At 53.1% G+C, this 21,936-nt stretch overlaps 1 protein-coding gene across 6 annotated transcripts in view; it reads right to left on the bottom strand.

Moving 5' to 3' along the window:
- Positions 1-777: 777 nt before the first annotated feature.
- Positions 778-21,936, bottom strand: part of RAB11FIP3 (RAB11 family interacting protein 3) — a 56,195-nt gene continuing 35,036 nt past the window's right edge. For 4 of the 6 annotated variants that reach the window (XM_029957774.1, XM_029957773.1, XM_018067541.3 and 1 more), the window contains 10 exons: positions 18,365-18,499; positions 15,200-15,235; positions 12,575-12,668; positions 10,959-11,062; positions 8,501-8,641; positions 7,551-7,632; positions 5,613-5,750; positions 4,445-4,600; positions 3,926-4,066; positions 778-3,207 (listed from right to left, as the gene is read on the bottom strand). In XM_029957774.1, coding sequence (XP_029813634.1) covers positions 3,094-3,207; positions 3,926-4,066; positions 4,445-4,600; positions 5,613-5,750; positions 7,551-7,632; positions 8,501-8,641; positions 10,959-11,062; positions 12,575-12,668; positions 15,200-15,235; positions 18,365-18,499 — 1,141 coding nt within the window. In that variant the 3' untranslated portion in view covers positions 778-3,093. The remainder of the gene's footprint in view (positions 3,208-3,925; positions 4,067-4,444; positions 4,601-5,612; positions 5,751-7,550; positions 7,633-8,500; positions 8,642-10,958; positions 11,063-12,574; positions 12,669-15,199; positions 15,236-18,364; positions 18,500-21,936) is intronic. The other 2 variants (XM_029957776.1, XM_029957775.1) reach the window with 1 other exon arrangement.

Here is a 21,936-nt window from a genome sequence, read left to right as displayed (position 1 = left end):
TTCTGCACGTTCAGGCCCTTTGGGGCGGCTTATAGGGGCGGGGAGGGGGTGGGGGGAGGCTTAAAGGGGTGTGGAGCAGCTTAACAGGGTGGGAGAGAGCGTTTAAGGGATTTTTGGAGCAGTTCAGAACAGTTGAGTGCTCTGAGGGGTTTTTCCCGGTGTAAAAGGGAAAGCTCTGTGTTCCTGCCTGGAGCAGCCCCCATGTGTGTCCCTGTCTCAGCCTGTCCAATCCCTGGGCAGCAGGATCAGCTCCACGAGTCCCTCATCCCATGTGGACCCTCCAGGAAGGTGAAGGGAGAATGGCCCCATTCCCATGCACAGCTGGGCTGGGGGGAAGATTTTGGCTCCCTCTGACCTTGACCCCTCTGAAGCCAGCCAGGCCCAGCCTTCCCCATCCTCATCCTCCCAAAATCAGGGCACTCCAGCCAGCTCCAGCCTTCCCCATCCTCATCCTCCCAAAATCAGGGCACTCCAGCCAGGCCCAGCCTTCCCCATCCTCATCCTCCCAAAATCAGAGCACTCCAGCCAGGCCCAGCCTTCCCCATCCTCATCCTCCCAAAATCAGGGCACTCCAGCCAGCTCCAGCCTTCCCCATCCTCATCCTCCCAAAATCAGAGCACTCCAGCCAGCTCCAGCCTCCTCCATCCTCATCCTCCCAAAACCAGGGCACTCGTGGTGCAGGAGCATTCCCACTCCATCCACCCCCACTGGAGATCCAGCACTTGGACACTCAGGATGCTTCAATCCACCCCACCCCTGTGTAAAAAGAGTCTCCGGGCAGGAATAGTAACAGCTTTTAATCCGACAAGAATTGATACATCATTTAAGACAATACTGTTTTTGCCTCTTTTTCGGGGGGATTTCCTTCACATACAGATGGGGAAAGAGGAACATTTTTGGGATGTACAGTTTTCGTTTCGTTTTGTTGTTTTTTTCTCTCCATAGGGCTTTTAAAGCATGGTGAATGTGCAAGTCAGTGCTTATTGTTTGCTTAAAACTTTTTCCTGGTGCTTATTTACAGTTACAGTACCTCTGTGAGAGCGACAGGAAAAAAATCACAATTGTTTGAGACCTGGGGATCCAGGATCCCAAGTCAAGAAAGGCAGATCTCCAATATTTATATATTTATACATATATATATATATATATGCTTTTGTGTATACACAGATACATTTCTCTCCTCTTTTAAAGTATTAAAAAAATGGATCAACCTTCATTCTATAAAAATACCTACTCTACAAGATAGAAAAATTTTCCCTCTCCAAGTATACACTGATTTACACCCAAAGCTTCTCTGGAAATGTACATTACGTGGCTTCTTCCCGCGGACTCGGGGCAGGGAGGGAGGGAGTGGGTGCCTGGGAGTCCCAGGGGTGCAGGAGCTGCCCCGGGGTTTGGGGGCTCACCCCGACCCCACTGCTCCTCTCACGAGGCCGTGGGGGCTGAGCACCCCGAGGTGCCGTGGTCGTGGCTCGCCGGTTCCTCTGGGATAAGGCTGTGGCAGCAGCCACGTCCCCGGGCAGGGTCACCCCGAGAGGGCTCTGCCAGCCAGGAGATGCTGAAAGGGGTTTGGCGAGGAGCAGGAACCCCCTCCTCCCCTGGGATCGCTGTGGCTTCTGCTTCCAGGCCACTCTGGCATTCCTAAAACCTGACAGGCAGGAAAAAGAACCGCTGGATGAGGCCGGATCCCTGGGATTCCGCTGGCTGTCTCCTCCCAGGAGCTGGAGAGGAGCAGGGTGGTTCAGTGGCTGCTCCGGGGTCACGCCGCGCCACGGCCGCTTGTGCCAGCAAGCCCAGAGCTGTCTGATGTAAACATGGCTTTTGTTTCCCAGGGAGCTGCTGTGGTGTTCTCTGTCTCCTCTCCCCGGTGGCACTGAGATTCCAGCCCAGGCTGATGCCAGGGATGAGGAATGAGCGTGGCTGTTCCGTCCCCTGCCCCAGCCCAGGGAAACGCCGGGGAAAGGTAGCCGGAGCAGGCTCCCCTCCAGGACTGCAGCTATCACCAGCAGAGCCCTGCTCCGGGTGGGAATGGCACAGCCACTGCCCCCAGGCTAGGGACTCTGGGAAGTGATGTGGGGAGCTCAGGCCTTTCCTGCAGATCCCAAAGTGCTGCGTGTCCCCACAAGGACAAGGAGAGGTGGCCAGGTCCAGCCTCCAGTGTGGGGTGAAGAGCTGCAGCCTTCCCCAGGTGCCTGTGGGATGGACAGACAGTGCCTGTGTGTCTGTCTCCAGCTGGGGACGAGTGGCTGCTCCCCCCGGAGCCACCCCGGCTCCACGGGCACCCACGGACCCCACGGCAGAAGGGCCAGGACTGGGGAGCAGGGATTGGAGCCGGGAGTCCAAGCCCTCCCGACGGGACTGAGCCACAGACAGCAAAAATAAATAAGGAGGCAGGTGACAAAGTGCACTCACAGCCTGTCCCCAGAGTGGCCGCTCCCAGGGCTGCTCCTGCCAGCAGTGAGGGCTCTGCATGCACCCCGGCCCAGCAGGAGCAGCAGGGCAAGGATGGGCTGTGCCAGCCAGATGAGGACATTTGCATTAAGTTAATTAAAAATAAAACAGAACAAACCCAAACCCCAACCCTCTGCAAGTCTGGGACACACTTCCCTCGTTCCCAGCTCTGCCCCAGCGAGTGAGTGTGTCAGGGACACTTTGGCACAGTAGGACAGGGCAGCAGGGGAAAGTCGGCGCTGCCGCTCCCGTCTCCATCCCGTTATCCCGCAGTTCAGAGAACCCCTCTCCTCACACCCTACACGTGGCAAGCTCCTGCTCGTGCCCCGCGTGCCAGAGGGTCCAACGCCTGGCAGGACAGTTCCCAGCGCCACAGGTGCTTCCTCCGGGTGTGCGTTGCCCGTGTTCCTTCTCCAGGTTCCCTTTCAGCCCTCCAAAAACCAGAAGGGCTTCAAAATAACGGAGTCAGACAACAAAGCCTGGCTGCTGGTTTTCCTTTTCCCTGGTCCGTGGCTCATTCACCCCCCGACCTGTTGCTTCCTTGTGCCTTCATCAAGAGCAAAGACATTTGGAGTCCCTCTTCATCCTCTCAGAGCACCAAACCCACATGACGAGCGCGCAGCTGGCAGCTCTTGGCCGCCCTTACTTGACTTCCAGGATGGAGGGGTTTGTCTCCATGATGGCCACGATGATCCTGTCGATGTAATCCTGCAGGCGGAAGTTGATCTCCTCTTGCTTTTGGATTGCTTCCATGAGCTGCAAAGGAGGGAGAAAGGGAGGGAGAGGTCACTGCCTGACACTGCCCAGGGCTTCCCGTGGCTCTGTGCACCCATGGATGTTTCCCTCTTCTTCACTGTGGCCTGGGATATTCCTGACCATTAAGGGGATAGGAAAAACTGGTTCTGCTCGCTCCTGTCCTTCCTCTCAGCCAGTCAGGAGCCTGAACAAAGCAGAGAGCATCACAACTCCACTGGACCCCCAAAATATCCTGGTGTGTTTCCCAGGATATTCCCACTTCTTGGAGTCTCATAAGCAGGGCCACGAGAGTCTGGGGTACAGGGAGGACACGTCCAGGGAAGTTGGGATCTCCAGGGTGGATGTCCTGGCTCCTGGGGGATTTAAGACAGCTCCAGACAGACAGACACACCCTGTGGTGGCTGGTCTGTCCTGGGAAGGGGAAGGCTGTCACGGGGCAGGCAAGGCAGAGCTGCCAGTATCAGCAAATTGGCAGGGAGTAGGTTCCCTGTTCCCAGGAAGGAGGGCTGGGAGGCAGGTTAAGTCCTGCAAGTTCTGCAAAGAGTTGTGCAGGGACTTCTTTGCTCTTGCCATCTTTCAGGTGAGCTTTGGGAGTGAGCTAGACCACAGAGAGGACACATCAGCTCCTCCCAGGCCCTCTCAGGCTGAGGGCACAGGGAATGCCCCAGCCAGCCCAGGAAGGTGCAGTGTGAGGGCACCAGCACCTCATGGCACATACCTCATCTCTGGAGACAGAGCTGATCTCTGCTGCCAGGGATTCTGAAAAGGAGGCTGAGAAGAGGTTCTTGGCTCCCTGGATGCTCAAGTTAATGATCTGCCCGTTCAGTTCATCATTCTGCTCCTTCAGGTTCCTGTTATCCTGTTCACAGAGACAAACCAGACGCTGAAGCACCTGGTGCCCTCAGAGCTCATCCAGCCTGGGAAGGGAGGAGTTTCCATCCTAACACAGCTCACACAACACTGCCAACAGCTGTCAGGGCCTCCTGACTCTACCTCAGCAGAGCCTGGAGAACCTCTGGAATCATGAGATGGGAAGATTCAGGGGGCACAGCAGAGAGGAGGGCTCCTGAGTGTACATGCTGACCCTCAGAAGAAGGAGCCAACCTCCCTGTCCCCAGAGAGAAGAGCAAGAAAGCATTGGGCTCTTGGATCCACTCCATCTGAGGGAGCCCCCAGACCCTGCTGACCCCTCCTTGGTGCCAGGACATCACTTCCCTCCCTGCCCAGCCCTCCCCACCTGCTTGAGCTGCTTGATCTCCTGCTCCAGCTCCGTCTCCCGTGTCCTGCTGTTGTACTCCTGCAGCCCCAGGCTGCTGCTCCGGCCTCGACGCTGCTCCGCCTCCAGCTTGAAGAGCTGCAGGTGCTCGAGCTGCTTCCTGAGGTCCTCAATGAGCTGCAGAGCAAGGGAAGGGGACAAGTGAGTGCCACAGCCCCTGAAAACCCAGCAGCACCCTCTGGTCATGGCTGGTGTGACAGACAGGCTGCAGCAGGGTCGTCGTAAAGAGCAGTGGCTGCCCCATCCCTGGAAGTGTCCAAGACCAGGTTGGACAGGACTTGGAGCAACCTGGGCTAGTGGAAGGTGTCCCTGCTCATGGCAGGGCTGAGCTTTAAGGATGAGCTTTAAGGTCCCTTCCAACCCAAACCATTCCATGATTCTATGATTAAGTCCCTTTCTGGGGGACACATGGTGGCCCCTTCTTCCCTGACACCTCCAGCAAGAAGGAGATGGGGAGCTATTTAAATACATGAGCACAGCCCTGGAATGACCCTGATGGAGCCCCAGAGATGCTGGTTTGGGGCCTGCAGCAGCACAGACCTCCCAGCAGTGTGAGCATCTCCTCAGACATCTCCCACCTCAGTGCCCCAGCATTGAGTCCCCAGCTCACCACAGTGCTCTCAGTGTCACCACAGTGACAGTAATTTCCACTTTGAGGCCCAAAGCTCCTTTCCTGCCACCAAACCCTGCTTGAGCCTCCAGCTGGAATTACCAGTACTACCACACTACAGATGATGGAAGGACTGGGGGGATCCTGCTCCCAGGCACTCAGGAGCTGGCAGCTCTCACCCCAGCAGCCCCACACCCCTCTCCTCCTGCCTGCTGGCTCCATGTGCCATTGTCACTGTCCTTGTGCCACCATTCCTTCCAGGCAGGAAAGGAAGGGGCCATGGTGGCACAGCCCCCCTTTGCAGATATGGTGTTAAAATTCAGATGAATTTTAACAAAATTCAGGCAAAAGTGATTAATGTGATGCAGTTAAGCTGCTGAACGACCTTCTTCTGCCCAGGCAGCACCAAGGGCTCCCATTATACCTGTTCTGGAGAGGCTGCCAAAGCCAACTTTCCCACACAGCCCTAATTTTGGAGACTAGTAGGGCAGGGCTGTGGCAGGCACAGACTCTACTCACCTCCTGTGTCGACTCCTTCTCCTTCTGGAACTGGTGCCTCTCCTGACTCAGCTTGTCCCCCATCTTCCTCTTTTTCTCCTGCTCCTCAGTGAGCTGCACAGTGAGGTCTTCAATCTCATCCAGCAGCTTCTGCTTCTCCTGCAATGACACAAAAGGCACCAGTGACAGGGTTTGGCTCCGCTTGGCACTGCCAGGGCTCTTCCCACTCACTCAGGAGCGCGGCACACGCTGAGCTCCGCAGGGAAGGATCCTCTCCTGATGGACAAGGATGCTCTGCCTGCTGGGATTTCATTTGCTGAGGGCTCCAGAGCCTGAGAGCTTCGGCAGCCACACACCAAAATAGCACTGAGAGAGGCAGTGTGAGATGAGTCCAGAACAAATCCACAGGAATATCCACACTTGTGCCATTTTCTGGGAAGTGTGATGCTGGCGTGGGACAGGCTGGGAGGGACTGGGGCCAGCACAGGGGCTCCAGGCCAAGGGGAGACATTAAATCATAAGGCTCCTTCAGTTTGCATTTCAGAAAAGCCACAGACCCGAGATCTTTGCCTCCCTTTGCTCATTCTTGGTTTCAGATATGAAAGGTTTTAACTGGGGGCTGATCCAAGAAGGAACAGGACCAGTTCAAGCCAGGATGTAAAACACACAGCCAGCTCTGTCCCCTTCTCATTGTCAAAGCCTTGGCTGAAGGTTTGGGATGCAGGTAAAGATGCCAACAACCCTGTACAGCAGAACCTTCTGCCTGTGACCAGCTCACCACTCCCTCCCTGGGCTCACAGTTTCCAGCCTCACGGGAAAGGTTTTGGCTTTCAGAAATCCAAAATACCCCAAGACCCCACCCAGTGCTGGTGATAGATGGCCCATGGTACGAAGGGGTGAGGAGCAGCTCTGTGGGGCAGCTCCAGCTGCTGGGTTTGGGGTGTCCTGGTCCATGGGGCAGAGCACCAAAGGCAACACACCAGCAGGAAAAGGAACACTGACAACAAAATCCTGATTTGGGGCACTGGACAAGCAGCTGCTCATGAGCTGGGCTTCTCCTTGGCAGAAAGGGGCAGCGATTGCACCTCTTGCTTCTCCTTAATCCCATTAACTGTGGAGGAGAGGAGCTCTGAAGGGAGATTATGGATCAAAACCAACTTCCCATGGCTGAACCAAACCAAGGCAGGGAATTTGTCCTCAGAGCCACAGCAGTTTTCCTGCCCCCAGCTTCAACTGTGCTCACAAGGTCCTGGTAGATGAAGACCACTTCATGGTGGCCAGGTGAGGAGGGATGGAGCTGCAGCACTCTCCCATGGGATTAAACATGATAAAATGCTCCAGACCCTTCAACTGGGCAGGGAAGTTTGATTTCACTTCCATTTTAACCTTAATTCTGCCACAAGCTTGGCAGAAACAAAATGCAGTCTCTGTACAGATGTCACATCCACAACCCACATTATCTCCAAAAACGAGGCTCTTGTCCATCTGTGGACTGTGATGCCTCAGGAAGCCTCCCATCCCAGTCCCACCAGCATCTGCAGGACCTTGGACCCTGAGCAGGGTGGGAGGGAGGAAGATGTCACAGATCTTTGAAGGCTCAACTTGCAAAGCCCAGGATATGGAGATGAAGCATCTGCTCCTCCTCCTCCCCTGCAGTGGACTGGAGCCACAGGAAAGGGGACAGGGATGGGGACAAGCTTCCACAAGAGGGCATGAGTCCCCTCAGGAGCAGCCACTGACACAGAGAGATTAATTAGGGGCTTTATTCCCAGCTTCCAGCTAAACAGTGGGAGCCTGCACAGACAGTGGGCTGGGATAGTGCTGGTCCAGAGCGGGGGCTGCAGGGACTGGAAGCAGCTGGTTTGTTTGTTACATCAGATGGATCTCACGGTCATGGAAATGAGAATTTCATCCCAAACCCAGATCCCCAGCCCGTCCTGGGCACCCCCTGGGCCTCACCTCCTCCAGCCTCTCGATGTTGGCTCTCAGACAGGGCACGCAGGACCTCAGCTCACTGTTCTCATCATCCAGCTGCTGCAGCCTGCCATGGGAACCAGCTGTGAGACACCCACCCAGCACCCCACGGGGGGGGGGACACAGAGAAAACACCACCGGGAATATTAAACCAGGATCTGTCCAAAGCAAACCCTGAGAGTTCCATTATTTCTGCTCTAAGGGGAAAGAGAGGGACACCCACGTGATCCTGACAAGCCTGTTGGCCAATGTCATGCCCTTCTCTATCAGGTCCAATGCTATTCCTTGTCCCAAGGGCTTTATCAGTGCCTTTATCAGGGCTTTGGGTTCACAGTCCCAGGAAAAGGAATGTCCATGTAATGGTGACTAGTTAAAAAACTCCACTGTCTTCATCTTTCATTGACTGCAGGGGCTGAACAGCAAAACATTCTGGAAAAGCTGAAAAAAAATTCTGTTAAATAACTGAAACCTCTCTCACACCACTATTTCCTTTGGAATCCAAGAGGCAGCAAAAGCACCCTGTCTGGGACACTCTGCCTGTTGGGGCAATTCTTTCCCTGCCTGTTTCCATCAAGGTGCAAAATATCTGGGCATCAAATGTACCTCCAGGAGTCATTTATGGGAACAAGCACTAACAACCCCCCTCCTCACACATGCTGTGGGGGCAGGCACATGGATAGAGGACAAGAGCTAAATTTAAACTGCAGAAGGGAAATTCAAATAAAGAATCCATGATGAGGTCCATGGAGGAGCTTGATTTTGGAACAAAGGTAAAAATAGACAAAATTCAGGGTTTGTAATGACTTCAGTTACACCTTGAACTAACCTAAACTCAGAGTCCACCTCACTTTGTCCCCCCAGAGGCCTGTACACTGACTCCAGTGTGTACCTGGGGGTCCGGGGACCTGCCCCCACCCAGCCCTGCCCAGCCCCACCTGGCCTGCAGGTTCTCGATCTCAATGCTCTTCTCCCTCTCCATTTTGCTGAGCAGCTCCCTCTGCTTCTTGATCTCCTCCAGGAGGGTCTGGTCAGCCCTCAGCTCCTGCTCCTTCAGCTGTTCCTCAAGAGCATTTGCTCTGCAGAAAGGAGAAAGAGAGGATTAAGCATTCCTTAGGCCCACTGCCATCTCAAGGGAGGGACCAGGCTCTTTTCCCAGCCCTTTCCCACCCCACAGATGAGCTGGGAGAAGCAGATTCTGAAACACAGCAAGATTTCAGGGAAAATACACCGATCACCATCTCCAACAGCTTCACTCCCTCCCAGCAGATGCAGTGGGACAGTCCAGGAAACCCCCAACGACCCAAATGTTGAGCAAAACAGGCAAAGAAAATGAAACAAGCCAGGTTGTCTGCTGGTGTGTCTCTGACTAGTTTTTTAAGTCCCCAGGCTGCATCAGAATCCTTTAAAGGGGGAAGTGAGGGAGGAAGCACAGTAATCATCCTGTAACCCACAGCCTGTGGGTCACCCTGAGCAAGCTATTCAATCAGAATCTCATGGAGTCATTGAGGTTGGAAAAGATCTTTCAGATCATCTAATCCACAAATAAGACCCAAGGCTGTGGTTCCACCTGCAGTGGCCATGGCAGAGAAATCCTCCTTCAGCTGTTTCTAGCATGAAGTGATCTCATCACCCAGGTAAGAGATGACAACAGCCCCAACCCTCCTCCTTCTCACTCTTTCATGTCTCCAACAAAAAGTACAGGTTCTGCAGGTCACCATTCCCTGGGTGCCACCAGAACTGCAATAACACAGAATCCCAGAATGGTTTGGGTTGGAAGGGACCTTAAAGATCATCCAGTTCCACCCCCTGCCATGGGCAGGGACACCTTCCACTAGCCCAGGTTGCTCCAAGCCCCGTCCAACCTGGCCCTGGACACTTCCAGGGATGGAGCAGCCACAGCTTCTCTGGGCAACCTGTGCCAGGGCCTGACCACCCTCACAGGGAAGAATTCCTTCCCGATATCCCATCTAACCCTGCCCTCTGGCAGTGGGAAGCCATTCCCCCTTGGCCTGTCCCTCCATCCCTTGTCCCCAGTCCCTCTCCAGCTCTCCTGGAGCCCCTTTAGGCCCTGGAAGGGGCTCTCAGGTCTCCCTGGAGCCTTCTCTTCTCCAGGTGAACCCCCCCAGCTCTCCCAGCCTGGCTCCACTAGGTGAGGCTGCTCAGAGCCCCATCCAACCTGGCCTTGAACATTTCCAGGGATGAGGTAAGGAGCTGGAATTTATGCAAAGCCTTTATGAAGGCTTTTCCCAGATGAACCAACTCCTCCCCACCAGGGAGCACAGTCAGGACTTTACTCCACTCAGAGAAAATTGGCATTTTTGGGCCAAGCTGCTCAAGTGAAAACATTTCCCTCACTCTAAAGTTTATCAGGGCTTAGGAAAACCTTTGTTTGGATCCCTCAGATCCCTGACACGACTGTTATTTAACAGCCTTAGAGCCCTATAGATAAACTCCTGCCGGGTTTATCTGCCCAGGGTAAATACACCCTGGGAGAGAGGGCCTGGGAGATTAGTACAGACAGATATTACATCATGTGGGATCCAAAGGGCTGCACCCCTGCCAGGATCTGGCAGCAGTGGGATCAGGGCTGGCTGTGGGGAGGGTGGAGATGGGTTGTAGCAGCTCGGCTGTGCCTCCCATCCAGAGCTGCTGGGTGAAATAAGGGCCAGAAAGAGTCTGTAGAAAGAAGGATGAAGTGTGTGCCCTCCTGGAATGGGAAGCCTTCCAAGCAGCATGACTTCCCTGTGGTTTTCTGGAGCGTCCCATGTATAAAAAAGCCAAGCCCCTGGAGCTCCAGAAACCTTTTGGGAGGGACAAATGGGGCAGGAAAGCATATTTTATATATTAATGTATAAATAAACAGATAAACATATAATGAAAAAAATAAACATAAAAATAAGAGTATCCTGAGATGGAAGGGACACAGAAGGATCATCAAGTTCAACTCCTGGCCCTGCACAGACACCCCAACAATCCCACCCTGTCTCTGAGAGTATCATCCAAACCCTCCTGGAGCTCTGGCAGCCTTGGTGCTGTGCCCACTGTCCTGGGGAGCCTGGTCAGTGCCCAACCACCCTCTGGGGGAAGAACCTTTTCCTGATAGCCAACCTGAACCTTCCCTGACACAGCTTCAGGTCACTAAAAGCCACATATAAAAAAAGCCAAAAGCCAAGTCCTGGAGCTCCAGAGACCTTTAAGGACAGACACGTGGGCTGGGGAAGCACATAAAACATATGTATATAAAATCTAAAAGGCACTGTGTCCTGCTTTCAGCTGGGATAGAGTCAGTTTTCTTCCTAGCAGCTGGTCAGGGCTGTGCTCTGGATTTAGGATGGATGCAGCAGGACATGGATGGGCAGGGGCTCTCCAGGTGATGCTCTGCCAGGCTCTCACCTGTGCACCAGCTGCAGGTTCTCCTGCCGGAGGCGGCTGTGCTGCTCCCCGTTGGCAGCCGTGTCCTTCTCCAGCTCCGTCACCCGCTTCTCCAGGAACACCACCTGTGGGGAGGCACAGGGAGGATCAGCCACCCGGCCCTGAACCCGCTGGGATGGGCCTCCTTGAACCCAGAGCAGCTCCCAGAACCATCCTCAAAAACGGAGGGTTGCCGCAGGAATGGGGCAGCCGTGCCCTGATTTAAAGCATCCTTATAAAACATCCTTTTCCACCCATGTTTTGATGTCTCCCATGTCCCAGTACGGGGTCAAACACTTCATTCTTGCCTTTCTTCAACCCTTTCCTGATGACATTCTAAGTGGAGCCTAGAGGGATCCCCAGAGCTCTGCTGCATCCATACTCCACTGCCTGGGACAGGACCAAACCCCTGCATTTGCAGATAAATAAAGTCACATAGGAGGGGTCAATGCCAGATGGTGGGGAAGGATCAGAGGTGAGGGGTTTTCTCCCTGTACCTATGCAGGCTTTATTCCAGCTGTATTTGCATTTTGTTCATTCAAATCCCAGTTATACCCACACAAAACAATCGTGGAGGAGAGGCAACTAGGAACACGTCTGCAAAACCCAAACCACCGCTCTTGGAGAAGGGCAAGAGACATGTGGATATTAAAAAAACCGTGCAGAGACCAAGGCCTTTCCCAGCACTACATCCATGGTTTCCCAAGTTAACTGCCTTAGGGAATATGAGTATTTTTTTCAATTTTTAGGCTTGGAAAAATGTTTGATTTTTAATTATTTTTTAAAGGCCTTCTATGCGTTATAATTATTTTCGAGTGCAGCCACACACACATCTATTTCTCTTTCACATGCAGCTCTCTATTCATATTCTAGAATTAAAAAGCCATTTCCAAGGAGTTTCAGGACTGCAGCAGACATTTACACAAGCCCCAACTCACCTATCTTTAATTCTCCTTCTTTCCCATAGCTTCTTTCCCCTATTTTTAGGTAGGGGTACTCAAAACAAAAGCTTTCCTGTGCTCCCATCTTATCCCATAACTCTTTTCTTGTAACACCCCCATAAAACCCAGCAGGCCCAGCACAAAATCAGCTTTTCCTGATGGCACAAGCAGAGTGTGCCAAGGAAAGGAAGTTGTTGTTTCACATCAGGCGAATTGACTCCAAAAAGCAGAATTTGAGAACATCTTGTTTTGTGAAGGAGAAGTGAAAACACAGCCTGCATACAGCCCTCCCTCCTCCTGACACGCTGGGACAGCCACCACCCCTGGAGAAGGCTCCAGTGCCACCTCCTGACCCAGCACAGGAGCTCTGCAATCCCTGGAGTGCTCTCATCCTCCATCCCCTCGATGGCTTTCTATGTCCCACCTGCACCCACCTACCCAGAGGAGCTTCAGCCTGACCCTGCCTGTGGATCTGCACTGCAAGGCACTGACTCCACCAGGACAGCACAGACAGCTCCCCTGTGCCCCTGCCCTGCTCCCATCTTGTCCTATAATCCTTATCTCCTAACACCTCAGAAAAACCCAGCAGGACCACCACAAAATCAGCGTTCTCCTGATGGCACAGGCAGAGCGTGGCCAGGAAAGGAAGCCTCTCACCTTGTCCGTGATGTCCTCGTCCGTGCACTCCAGGCTGTCCTGGTAGGACTCCTCCATCACCCCCACGGCCAGCGAGCTCGTCTGGTGCAGCTGCCTAAAACAGAGACAGACCACCCCGACCCAGAGCAGCAGCGGCATCAGCGCCAACATCACGGCCATGGGACAGCAGGGGACAGCCCCTCCTGTCCCCCCCACAGCCACCACCGCCTCCTCCCAAGGGATTTAGCAGCACTGCTCTTCGGGCTACTGGATTTCCAGCAGAGGAAGGTGTGGGCAGGCCCCTGGCAGAACAGCTGCCCCCCTCACCACCCAGCTCTCCCCAGAAGTCTGGCACCTCGAGCACCCGGAGAACGGGGACAGCAGAGCGCGGACGTGGACACGGCTCCTGGGACTTCATACCGGGATCATTGCTCCTGCTCTTTGGAATGGCACGAGATAAGAGCTCCCTCTTTCCACTTTCTTTCTTTATGAACATCCCAAGGCCGTGGATTAGCCAGCACAGGCCAGAGTACTGGCTCTGACACTGATAAGGTGCAGAAGAAGGGGAGGGTAGGGGTGGGAGGGGAGGGAGGGGGGAAAAACCCCCCAAAGCTGTTGCAAAACACCCCCGCCCACCCGGGACAGCCCAGGGTGAGCTAATCATTAGCAAGGCCTTGTGACACCAGTGTCCCCAGCTTGGTGAGGAGCTAAAGGACACCCTGGGGAGGAGCTGGATGGGGCACCACTCTCGTGGCATCACTGTGGATCAGCTCTGGCACCTCATGGCACAGGGAAGAGCTACTGCCATGGGGAGTGTGGTGCATTCCAGCTCTGGAACCCCAGGCAGGTGCTACCAAGAGGAAAACACTCTGCCCTCCCACTGCTTTCAGCAGGACATGGATGAGAAAACCACAAAGGTCTCTTCTGAACCTCAGTTTTCCCTAGGAATTTGTAACATTGGCTCTCAAATTCATCCCACTGCACAATATGCCCATGCCAGTACTCACAAGCACAACTGGCATTTACCAAGAGACCACAGCCAAGGCCCAGTCTCATTTTGCATCCTCACCCTCAGTATATATTTAGATTCTGAAGTCTCGGGCACATTCGTCATTTAAATCACGCCAAGCACAACAGGGCTGAAGCAGCAGGAGCAGAACCCAGATAACAAAAATGAGGAGAGAGCCCTAACCAAACCAAAATCGATCTTTTAAAATGTTTTGGGATTTTTCAGTAATTACAGTATCTACAACAAAGGGTTTGCTTTGAGCTGTGCTTAAGGATCTGGCTCAGCAACGCCCTGTTATCTCTCACCTTATCACAAACTAAACCCAACTGCTCTTGAATTAACCAATATTTACCCAAGCCCACATGTCCCAGTCTCAGAATGGCATCTTGCCAAGGGCCAGGAGGGCTCAATCTCCCAAAAGACAGGGAACCTCCATTCCCAAAACTTTAACTCAAATCCTCCCTAATTTATCTGTGCCACAGGACAAAAACTAGTCCTAAAACAGGAAACCTGGGGGCAGGCTGCTCCCTTCAACCCTCTTTCCTGCCAGTGTTTTTAACAAAGCTCTAGAAAGTAAGATGACTGGAAGTAGGAAATGTAATATCAAGGAGCTGCTTCCTTTCCAGGAGGGGAAATCACGCCAGGGGAGATTGCTGACCACAGGAAAAACGGAGAAGGGAAAGGTGTGAGAGCACAGGGGGAGGAAGAGGCACAGGATCAGCACAGGGAGCTGAGTGCCAGGGCACAGGGTATGAATATTCCCAAACTGAGCTGTCTGCTCCTCCACAGTGTCCCTGTGCTGACTGGAAACAAGCAAAGAGAAAGCCAACAAGTGCAGAGGGAAACCTCTCTCCTGAGCAGAGCAGAGGCAGGACAGCAGAGGAATGACCCAGTTTATCCTTAAAATCCTGATGGCACAGGAACAGGAGGGATGGAGAGTTGGGAAAGGAAAGCACCAGGTGTCACCAAGAGGGGATGGATGGATCCTCTGCTCCAGAGATTAAGAGCAAGCTGCCTGAATATATCATATATCCCTGTGCACTCAGGGATCAAAATGCCCACAAGGAAAATGTGACCATGACAAGATGGTCGTGCAGGACAGAAGCAACACAGAATTAAACCTGGGTTTAAATCAGGGTTAAACCATTAAGCCAGAGTTACCTGCAGCCCCCCAGGACGCCCCAGACTGAGGGAGGAGGGGGGGGATGGTCCCACAAAGTCAAGTGCTAAGTGAAGTAAAACAGGACCAAGAACTGTCTGAAGTGGTTGGATTTTTTCTGGGTGCTGGAGAAATCCCCCTCCCCTAGAGACCCACCATGGTGACACTGGGGAGGGGACAGCCCAGGGGAACATATCCTTCTAGGAACTCTGCTCCACACACCCCTGGTACGGCACTGAAGGACAGAGAGGGAGGAGAAGCACCCCAATTTTGTCCTAGAAGAAACCAGCAGCCTCCAGCTGTGTGCATGGGTGAGAAAACCCATTTCAGAAAAACTGTATCAGAATTAAACCCACTTTTCCCCAGGGCTATGGAATAAATCCAGAAATAAGGCGCTTCAAGCTTATTTTGAGTCTTCCTTCTGTGGAGCCAGCAGCTCACACGGATCAAGCAAGCAGGAACAGGAGCATGGGCTTACCTTGCCACCTTCTTGCTGGAGAGTCTTTTATTTGGGCTGCAAAATGAAGAACAAACAGGAAAGAGTTAGAAGAGCTGACAGTGGAGAGCAAGGGAAACAGGAAACTGCGAGGAGTCCGGGGCACATCCTTTGCTCTGGCACGGAGCACCCACAGCATGCACCCCCCAGCCCCCCTGGAAAGGGCAGGAGAGGGACCACTCATGGATTTAACACCACAGAGACAACGAACCACATGGAATAATGCTGGAGAAGACCTGACTGCCCCCACAACACTGCCCTCTCCCACTGATCCGTGCCTGAAATCTGATCCCCCAGGAAAGCGCTAATAATAGTGGGGAGAGTGGGGGGCTTCAGCCTGGCGTCGATGGCAGAGTGAGCCAAGTCTCCTGCACCCCACACCACCCCAGGCCTCCCCTGGCATCCCCCCAGGCTCCTGCCCCCTGGATGGGGGACAGGGAGCAGCTCCTGCCTGCCAAGGGGCACGACCATCCTTCTGCCCTTCCCACAACCATTATCCTCCAGATCAGCAGAGAATTGCTGCCTACTTGTACTCAGATGTTTTAGGAGCTGTTGCTGGTGCCCCTGTCTGGATTTCAGGCTGTTAAGAGTGGCTGGGGAGAGGGAAGAGCTCTCCTCTCCAGGAGAACTGACAGGGATCACTCCCCTGGCTCCGTGTCCAAGGCAGCTGCCACCACCATACCACGGCGGTCAGGGCTTAGCTAATGCTCAGCGTGACCAGGGTAGGGAAGCCAAGGTCTGTGTGACCCTGTCCCAGCCCCTCAGGACGGGCTGCAGGCCCTCCCTGCTGAGAAAAAAAATAGCCTTTTCCAGAAACAGCTCCTTTCTAAGACACTCCTTCCAGTCTTTTGGTCATGACTGATGCTGGTGAAGTGAGCAGGGCCTGGATCTCCCTCCTCATATGCCACCAAAGACATGCTGGTGTCAAACAGATGCCACTGGGCTACATCACTGGTACCAAATCCTCACTCAGTGATGGCAAGGGAGAACCTGAGTGGAGAAGTAGCAACTGCATTCCCTGGTATTCAGCTCAGTTGAAGGAAAAAATAATAAATAAAATCATCTGGGAGTTCATTCCTGCCTGCAATATCAGTTCTTGGAAGGAAGAATTAAAAATAGCTCAGGACAATTTTCTTTGTAAAAAAAACCCTCAAAGCCCAGCCGGGGGGTGTTGTCAGGGTGACCAGCCCTCATGTCAAAGTGCATCCTCAAATCCCAGATTTCCAGGGAGCACAAGAGCTGCTCCTGGCTGGGCTTCAAGGCCGCTCGGCGCCCACCCGAGGGGAGGAGGTCAGGCCCTGGTGTTTGCCAGGAATTGTAAGGAATGTCCCCAGCACTGGGGGGAAATATTTTTCTCTGCAGAAAGCTCATCAGGAAGCGATGCCGGCACCTGCTGAGGGGTGAGACACCAGCTCTGCCACAAGGGCACTGAAACAAAACAGTCACAAACTCCTCCATCCCAAGCTCCTTGAGGATTATTCCCTGCTTTCCTGTGCTGTGGGCTCAGGAAGCAGCACCCCAATGCTGGGAGCAGCTCCCCAGTCTATGACAAGGATAAAACACTGTCTGTAAGCCCACAGTTTTTAAGAGTGAGGCTGTTACAGGGTGCTTTGGGCTTCACCCCAGCTGCCAGAATCCCCTGGAGCTGGTGTCTTCAGGCTTGTCCCAGATTTTGGTCCAGTTCCTACTGCTCTGGTTGTCTGCAGTCTGGGACCTGTCCCTTGTTCTGAGGCCTTCACGTCACCAGTGATGCTGGGAGGAACAACAGGTCCTGTCCCGTCCCACACACAGCACATGGCACTTCTCCTCCTCACCACAGAGAGGGCAAGTACTGCCCCTTCCACCAGGCCCCTTGGAACATATTGCCAGGAAATCTGTGCTCAGGAAATTGCACCTCCTCACGTGCCAAATCAAAACCTACGGAATTCCCACTGTGACCGTGGGACAGGGAAACCTGCACTGGAAATGCCACCCATCACAGGAGCTTCTGAGCTGTTAGTTCAGCTTTGCAGGTAAATTTGGTGGGGAAAAACTGAAATGGAGTGAGGTTACTGATGCATCCAGGGAAAACCAGTGTTCTCCATAGTAACTGCATAACCTGAGACCCATCACTGACCCTCAAGGCCCCCAACAGCAAAAACTACTATTTACTCAAGAAAGGAAGAGAGAGACATTCTTTTTTCATTAAAAAGAATTAAATTCAAGATTCTCTTTGTTTTCCAGTTTTCTTCCCATAACTATACAGCCCACGAGAGCTCCCAGATCACATTGTCCCTGCAGAGGACAGACAGGAATCAAGAGCATGACCAAAAACCAGGCTTGAAGAGGCCCACCAGCCATGGGAAGAATGATTATCATTAAACACCACCATCCTTCCACCCAGTGGGCTGCAAAAGGTCTGAATGAATAAACCAACAAGCAGAAATTCCTCCCCAACTTCTCAAACCAGCACATCCAGCTGCTGGCTGGTAGACTTCCAGAAGGACATTCCAAAGCTCACCAAGCTCCTACACAAAGATCCTGGTGTCTGTCATGAAGTTCCTACACAAAGATCCTGGGGTCTGTCATGAAGTTCCTACACAAAGATCCTGGTGTCTGTCATGAAGTTCCTACACAAAGATCCTGGGGTCTGTCATGCCTCCCCGGCCCACGGTGGCACAGGCAGTGGGGGAAGCTGGGTGAGACAAGATTTGACTGCTCCCAAGCCCCACAGAGCAGGTTGATTCCTTCAGGATACTGCTGCAGTGGGAGGATGGACTGGGCCCTGCCCTTCCAGGCTGAACCAGCAGCTCAGCTGTGCTTCCAACTCCCGGTCTTTCCTCGGTGACAGAAATACTGTACGTGACCAGCCCATGGCTTCCAGTGCCAGGAGAAGCCCCCACCACTCACAGAACATGCAATGGGGCTGCCCAGAGAAGAAGGGAACACGCTCCTTGTCTCCCAGCTTTTGTGGCTTGGATTAAAGGCATCTTCTGCTCCCCTTCATTAATATTATCCCCACCTTTCCCACCTGCAGAGCCTCACCTTGAGTGAAACTCATTCCCCGTCACAGGAATCGACCGACGCAGCAAAGGGAAAGCTGGGCGAGACAAGGAGAGTCTTCCCTCCCAGAACATCATCCCCAACACTGAGAGGGGCCACAATTACCTATTCATCTCAAGATCATTCAGGCGAGCGGAAAGATCCTCGAGGCGGTTGATTTGTTTGTGGCACTGGCTACAGTAAAACTCAAAAGCTTCATCTGCGAGAATGCTGTGCAGTTTCGCAGCGAGCGGATTGGGGCTAGAGAGATCACAAGGGTCAGTTCAGCAGGACAGAACCACGGGCAGCAGCTTCAGCCGGGGCTTCCACAAGCTGAGGGTACGGTGGGGCAGGGGAGCTTTCGGTGGGAGACGTGAGATTTGCAAATTGGAAACACCAGGGCAGATCGGGGCGACTCCCACCTTGGTTTTAGAAGCCAAGTCGCAGTGACTGTGGGGTTGCTTGTAGCAATGTATAGAAAATTTAGAATTGCTTCTAAAAATATATTTTTATTTTTTTTAGAATATTTTAGATTTATAATTGGCAACACTTTCATCACTCCCAGAGCTGAGCTTGGCCTGTGCTTCCAAACCCCTGTGCCAGTCAGCTTCAGTGGGGGATCCCCAAGAGCCCAGGGCAGGTGAGGTAAGCGCTTCCTACAAACCTACATCACCACAAAGTTTACTTTTCAACACAATTTTCCAGGCAATCTGTCTCAGGAGGCTCCAGCAATGGTCCTGGTTTGCCTAATTAAGTGCAGGACTGGGCACTGTGAGCCAGAGGTGAATCTAAGGGGGGTTTAGTTTGGATATCAGGTTCTTTCCCCAGAGGGTGGTCGGGCACTGGAACAGGCTCCCCAGGGCAGGGGCCCATTTTCCAATGGGATGTTTTAAAGATAGAGCAGCTGTGCTGTTGTGCACCCACTGTTAGCAATGCACAGTGTCAGATATTCACAGCAAAGTGCTTTTAAGCTAAGATTAAATGGGCAGTTGCAGTTCAACCCTTCTCTCCTACAAAGTAAAGCTCAGAGAAGCCAAGCAGCAGTGCTGCCTTTTTGTAGGGAATGGCCTTTGGGAAGAGGACATGGGGGGACTTAAACATCTTGAGAAGCTGTGAGTCACCTCCCCACCTGACATGCCCTGGGCAGGACAGAGGGATTCTGAACAGCAAAGGGTTTGTGTTAATTTGGGGCCAGATAGACTCCACAAATCCTTTCTGTAGGAAAATACACTTCTGGAAGCCACGGACTTGAATCAAGGAAAGGTTAATAGTGAAAAATCAAAGCAGTTCAATAAGAAAGACAGGTAAAGGTGTGAGCAAACACAAGCAAGCTTAAAACCAACAGGCATCCAAGAGGGATAGGCAATCCCAGGATACAGATACACAGCAGCAAGTCCTGGCCTGGGGGATGCTGAAGGTGTGGGACATCCTGGGGGTCCCCTGGCTCAGCCCCATTTTAGGGGCAGTGGGGTGTCAGGGTCACCCCCAGGGTCAGGCCTTGAGTCTGTGCTGCCTGTACAGTATTTCCAAGCCCCCTTAGGCAGGTAACTGTTCACCAGTCAATGCCAAATTACTCATCTCTTCGCATTCCTGGAAAAAAAATTAAATTGAAACTCATTCCCCCTGCCCTCCAGGGCAGGTTTGGACCTGGGATAATCCATTCCCAGCAGGACACACGTTAGTTGCTCAGACTTTGTGCAGGGAAGAGGTGACAGCAGCTGAGAGACACCCGAGGAAGGGATTTGCCCTTTTCTGGGTGCTGGTGGGTAAGTTTCCCTCCCAGGTTGGTGCACCCTGGGCAAGGTGGGAACCCAGATCTAACCAGCATTAACACAAATAAGAACAGAGGTGTGGAGGAGAACCTCTGGGCCAGCCTGGCAGCTCCTGGGGTGTGTAAAGATCTCCCTGGCCTCTGGCTGTGCTGGTTCCGTGCCCGCTGAGTGGGTGGGAGTTTAGCCCCACTGTGCCCTAGGGTGTCCCCACCTACCCCTGTGGCACACAGCCAACACTCAGTGATCCTGATGGAGCCCTTCCCACTCAGCATATTCCATAGTACCATGAGACAGAGCCTTCCTGCTGCCTCCCTCCACCTCCTGGAGCAACGTTCGTCTTCCACAGGCCATCAGTGCTCCCTGACAGCACAGGTGAGGAGCTTCTCCCTTCAGTTCCCACCAAGCATTGCCAAGAGACTTTTCCTACTGCAAGGATGTGCCAGGGAAGAGGTGGCAACCCAAGAGGATGGATCACAAACACACACATGCAAGGACTGAGCAGGGAAATTCAACATCTCACAGGGTTCCCTGAAGGCTCTTGGGGTTTGTGTCAGTCCTCTGGTGACAATCTGGAGCCGTGGCAGGGAAATCTGTTGATGTTATTCTGTTCAGAGACTCTTGTCTTGTAGCACGGAAAGGGTGCCTGGAGATGTGGCCCTTTACAAGTGAAATTACAGGCTGTGGTTCTTTCAGGTTTCACTGTGTTCAAACACACCAGGGCTGCTCAGAATCATGGAGTGGTTTGGGTGGGAAGGGACCTTAAAGCTCGTCTTCTCCCACCCCCTGCCATGGGCAGGGACACCTTCCACTAGTCCAGGTTGCTCCAAGCCCCGTCCAACGTGGCCTTGGACACTTCCAGGGATGGGGCAGCCACAGATGCTCTGGGCCAGGGCCTCCCCACCCTCACAGGGAAGAATTCCTTCCCAACATCCCATCTAACCCTGCCCTCTGGCAGTGGGAAGTCACTCCCCTTTGTCCTAAGTCAAGAAGACACAACTGCATGGAATGATCAGCCAAAGACCTTCACACGTGGGATGATAACCCAAGGTGAGGGCAGACCTGAGAGGCACAAGGCAAAACATTCCTGACCCTGGAGGTTTTGCAGGGTTTATCTCCCCAGCAAGAGCCAGCAGAGAGTCTCCAGCACAAACCACCACAGGCCATGTGCTGAGCAAGCCCCTCCCAGCACAGGGAAGATGGGATAAGATTTGGATAAGATCCAAAGAGACAGAGCAGAGGAGAGATGGTGCCTGAGAGAGCAAAACTGGAACACCAGGAGTTCAGGCAGACTGGGAGCTCTGGACTGATACTAAAGAAGAAGTTTAACTGATTGTAAAGGTCCTTCAGCTGGATATTTTCTGGTCAGGAGCCTTCTGGATGAGGCTGGAAGCCCATCCTCAAGGAAAAAATGAACATCAAGGCTGGTTTTTAATCAGAGAATTCTTCCTATGCCACAGCACCAGTACAGCCAGCTCTCCTCAGCTGCACCTCCTGGATGGTGCAAAGGACAAGCATGGAGGAGAGACTGTGCCCTTCCCTCTGCAGAGTATCCCAGCATGGAGCACTGGTTTCCTGAAGGAATGGGTTGGGAATTCTTTACAGCAACTCTATTGCAGTTAACACCTTCAAGCACCATGAAGAAATGAGCCCTGACCTGCAGCACAGGGCAGGGGGGGAGGTTTGACAGCAGCAATTCCCTGCACCCAGAATTGCCCAAACTTTCCAAAGGGCTTTGGGAAGTCGGGAGAAAACAGGCAGACAGCAACAACAAAGTTATGAGAAGTTTACACTGCTGCAGAAAGGCAAAAATGTATCATCCCAAAGGGAAAAAGGATGTTCTTGTCTTCAGCAAAGGTGTCTGGCTGGCAGGGATCACTCCTGCCCTGTGCTTCCAATGGAAAAACACATTCCCAGTGTGTCATCATG

This window comes from Manacus vitellinus, unplaced genomic scaffold (genome assembly GCF_001715985.3).
Source record: "Manacus vitellinus isolate BGI_N305 unplaced genomic scaffold, ASM171598v3 scaffold_12_pilon, whole genome shotgun sequence".
Taxonomy (NCBI): Eukaryota; Metazoa; Chordata; class Aves; order Passeriformes; family Pipridae; genus Manacus; species Manacus vitellinus.
Note: the sequence above shows the minus strand (reverse complement) of the source record. Positions and strands in the feature narration are given on the sequence as shown.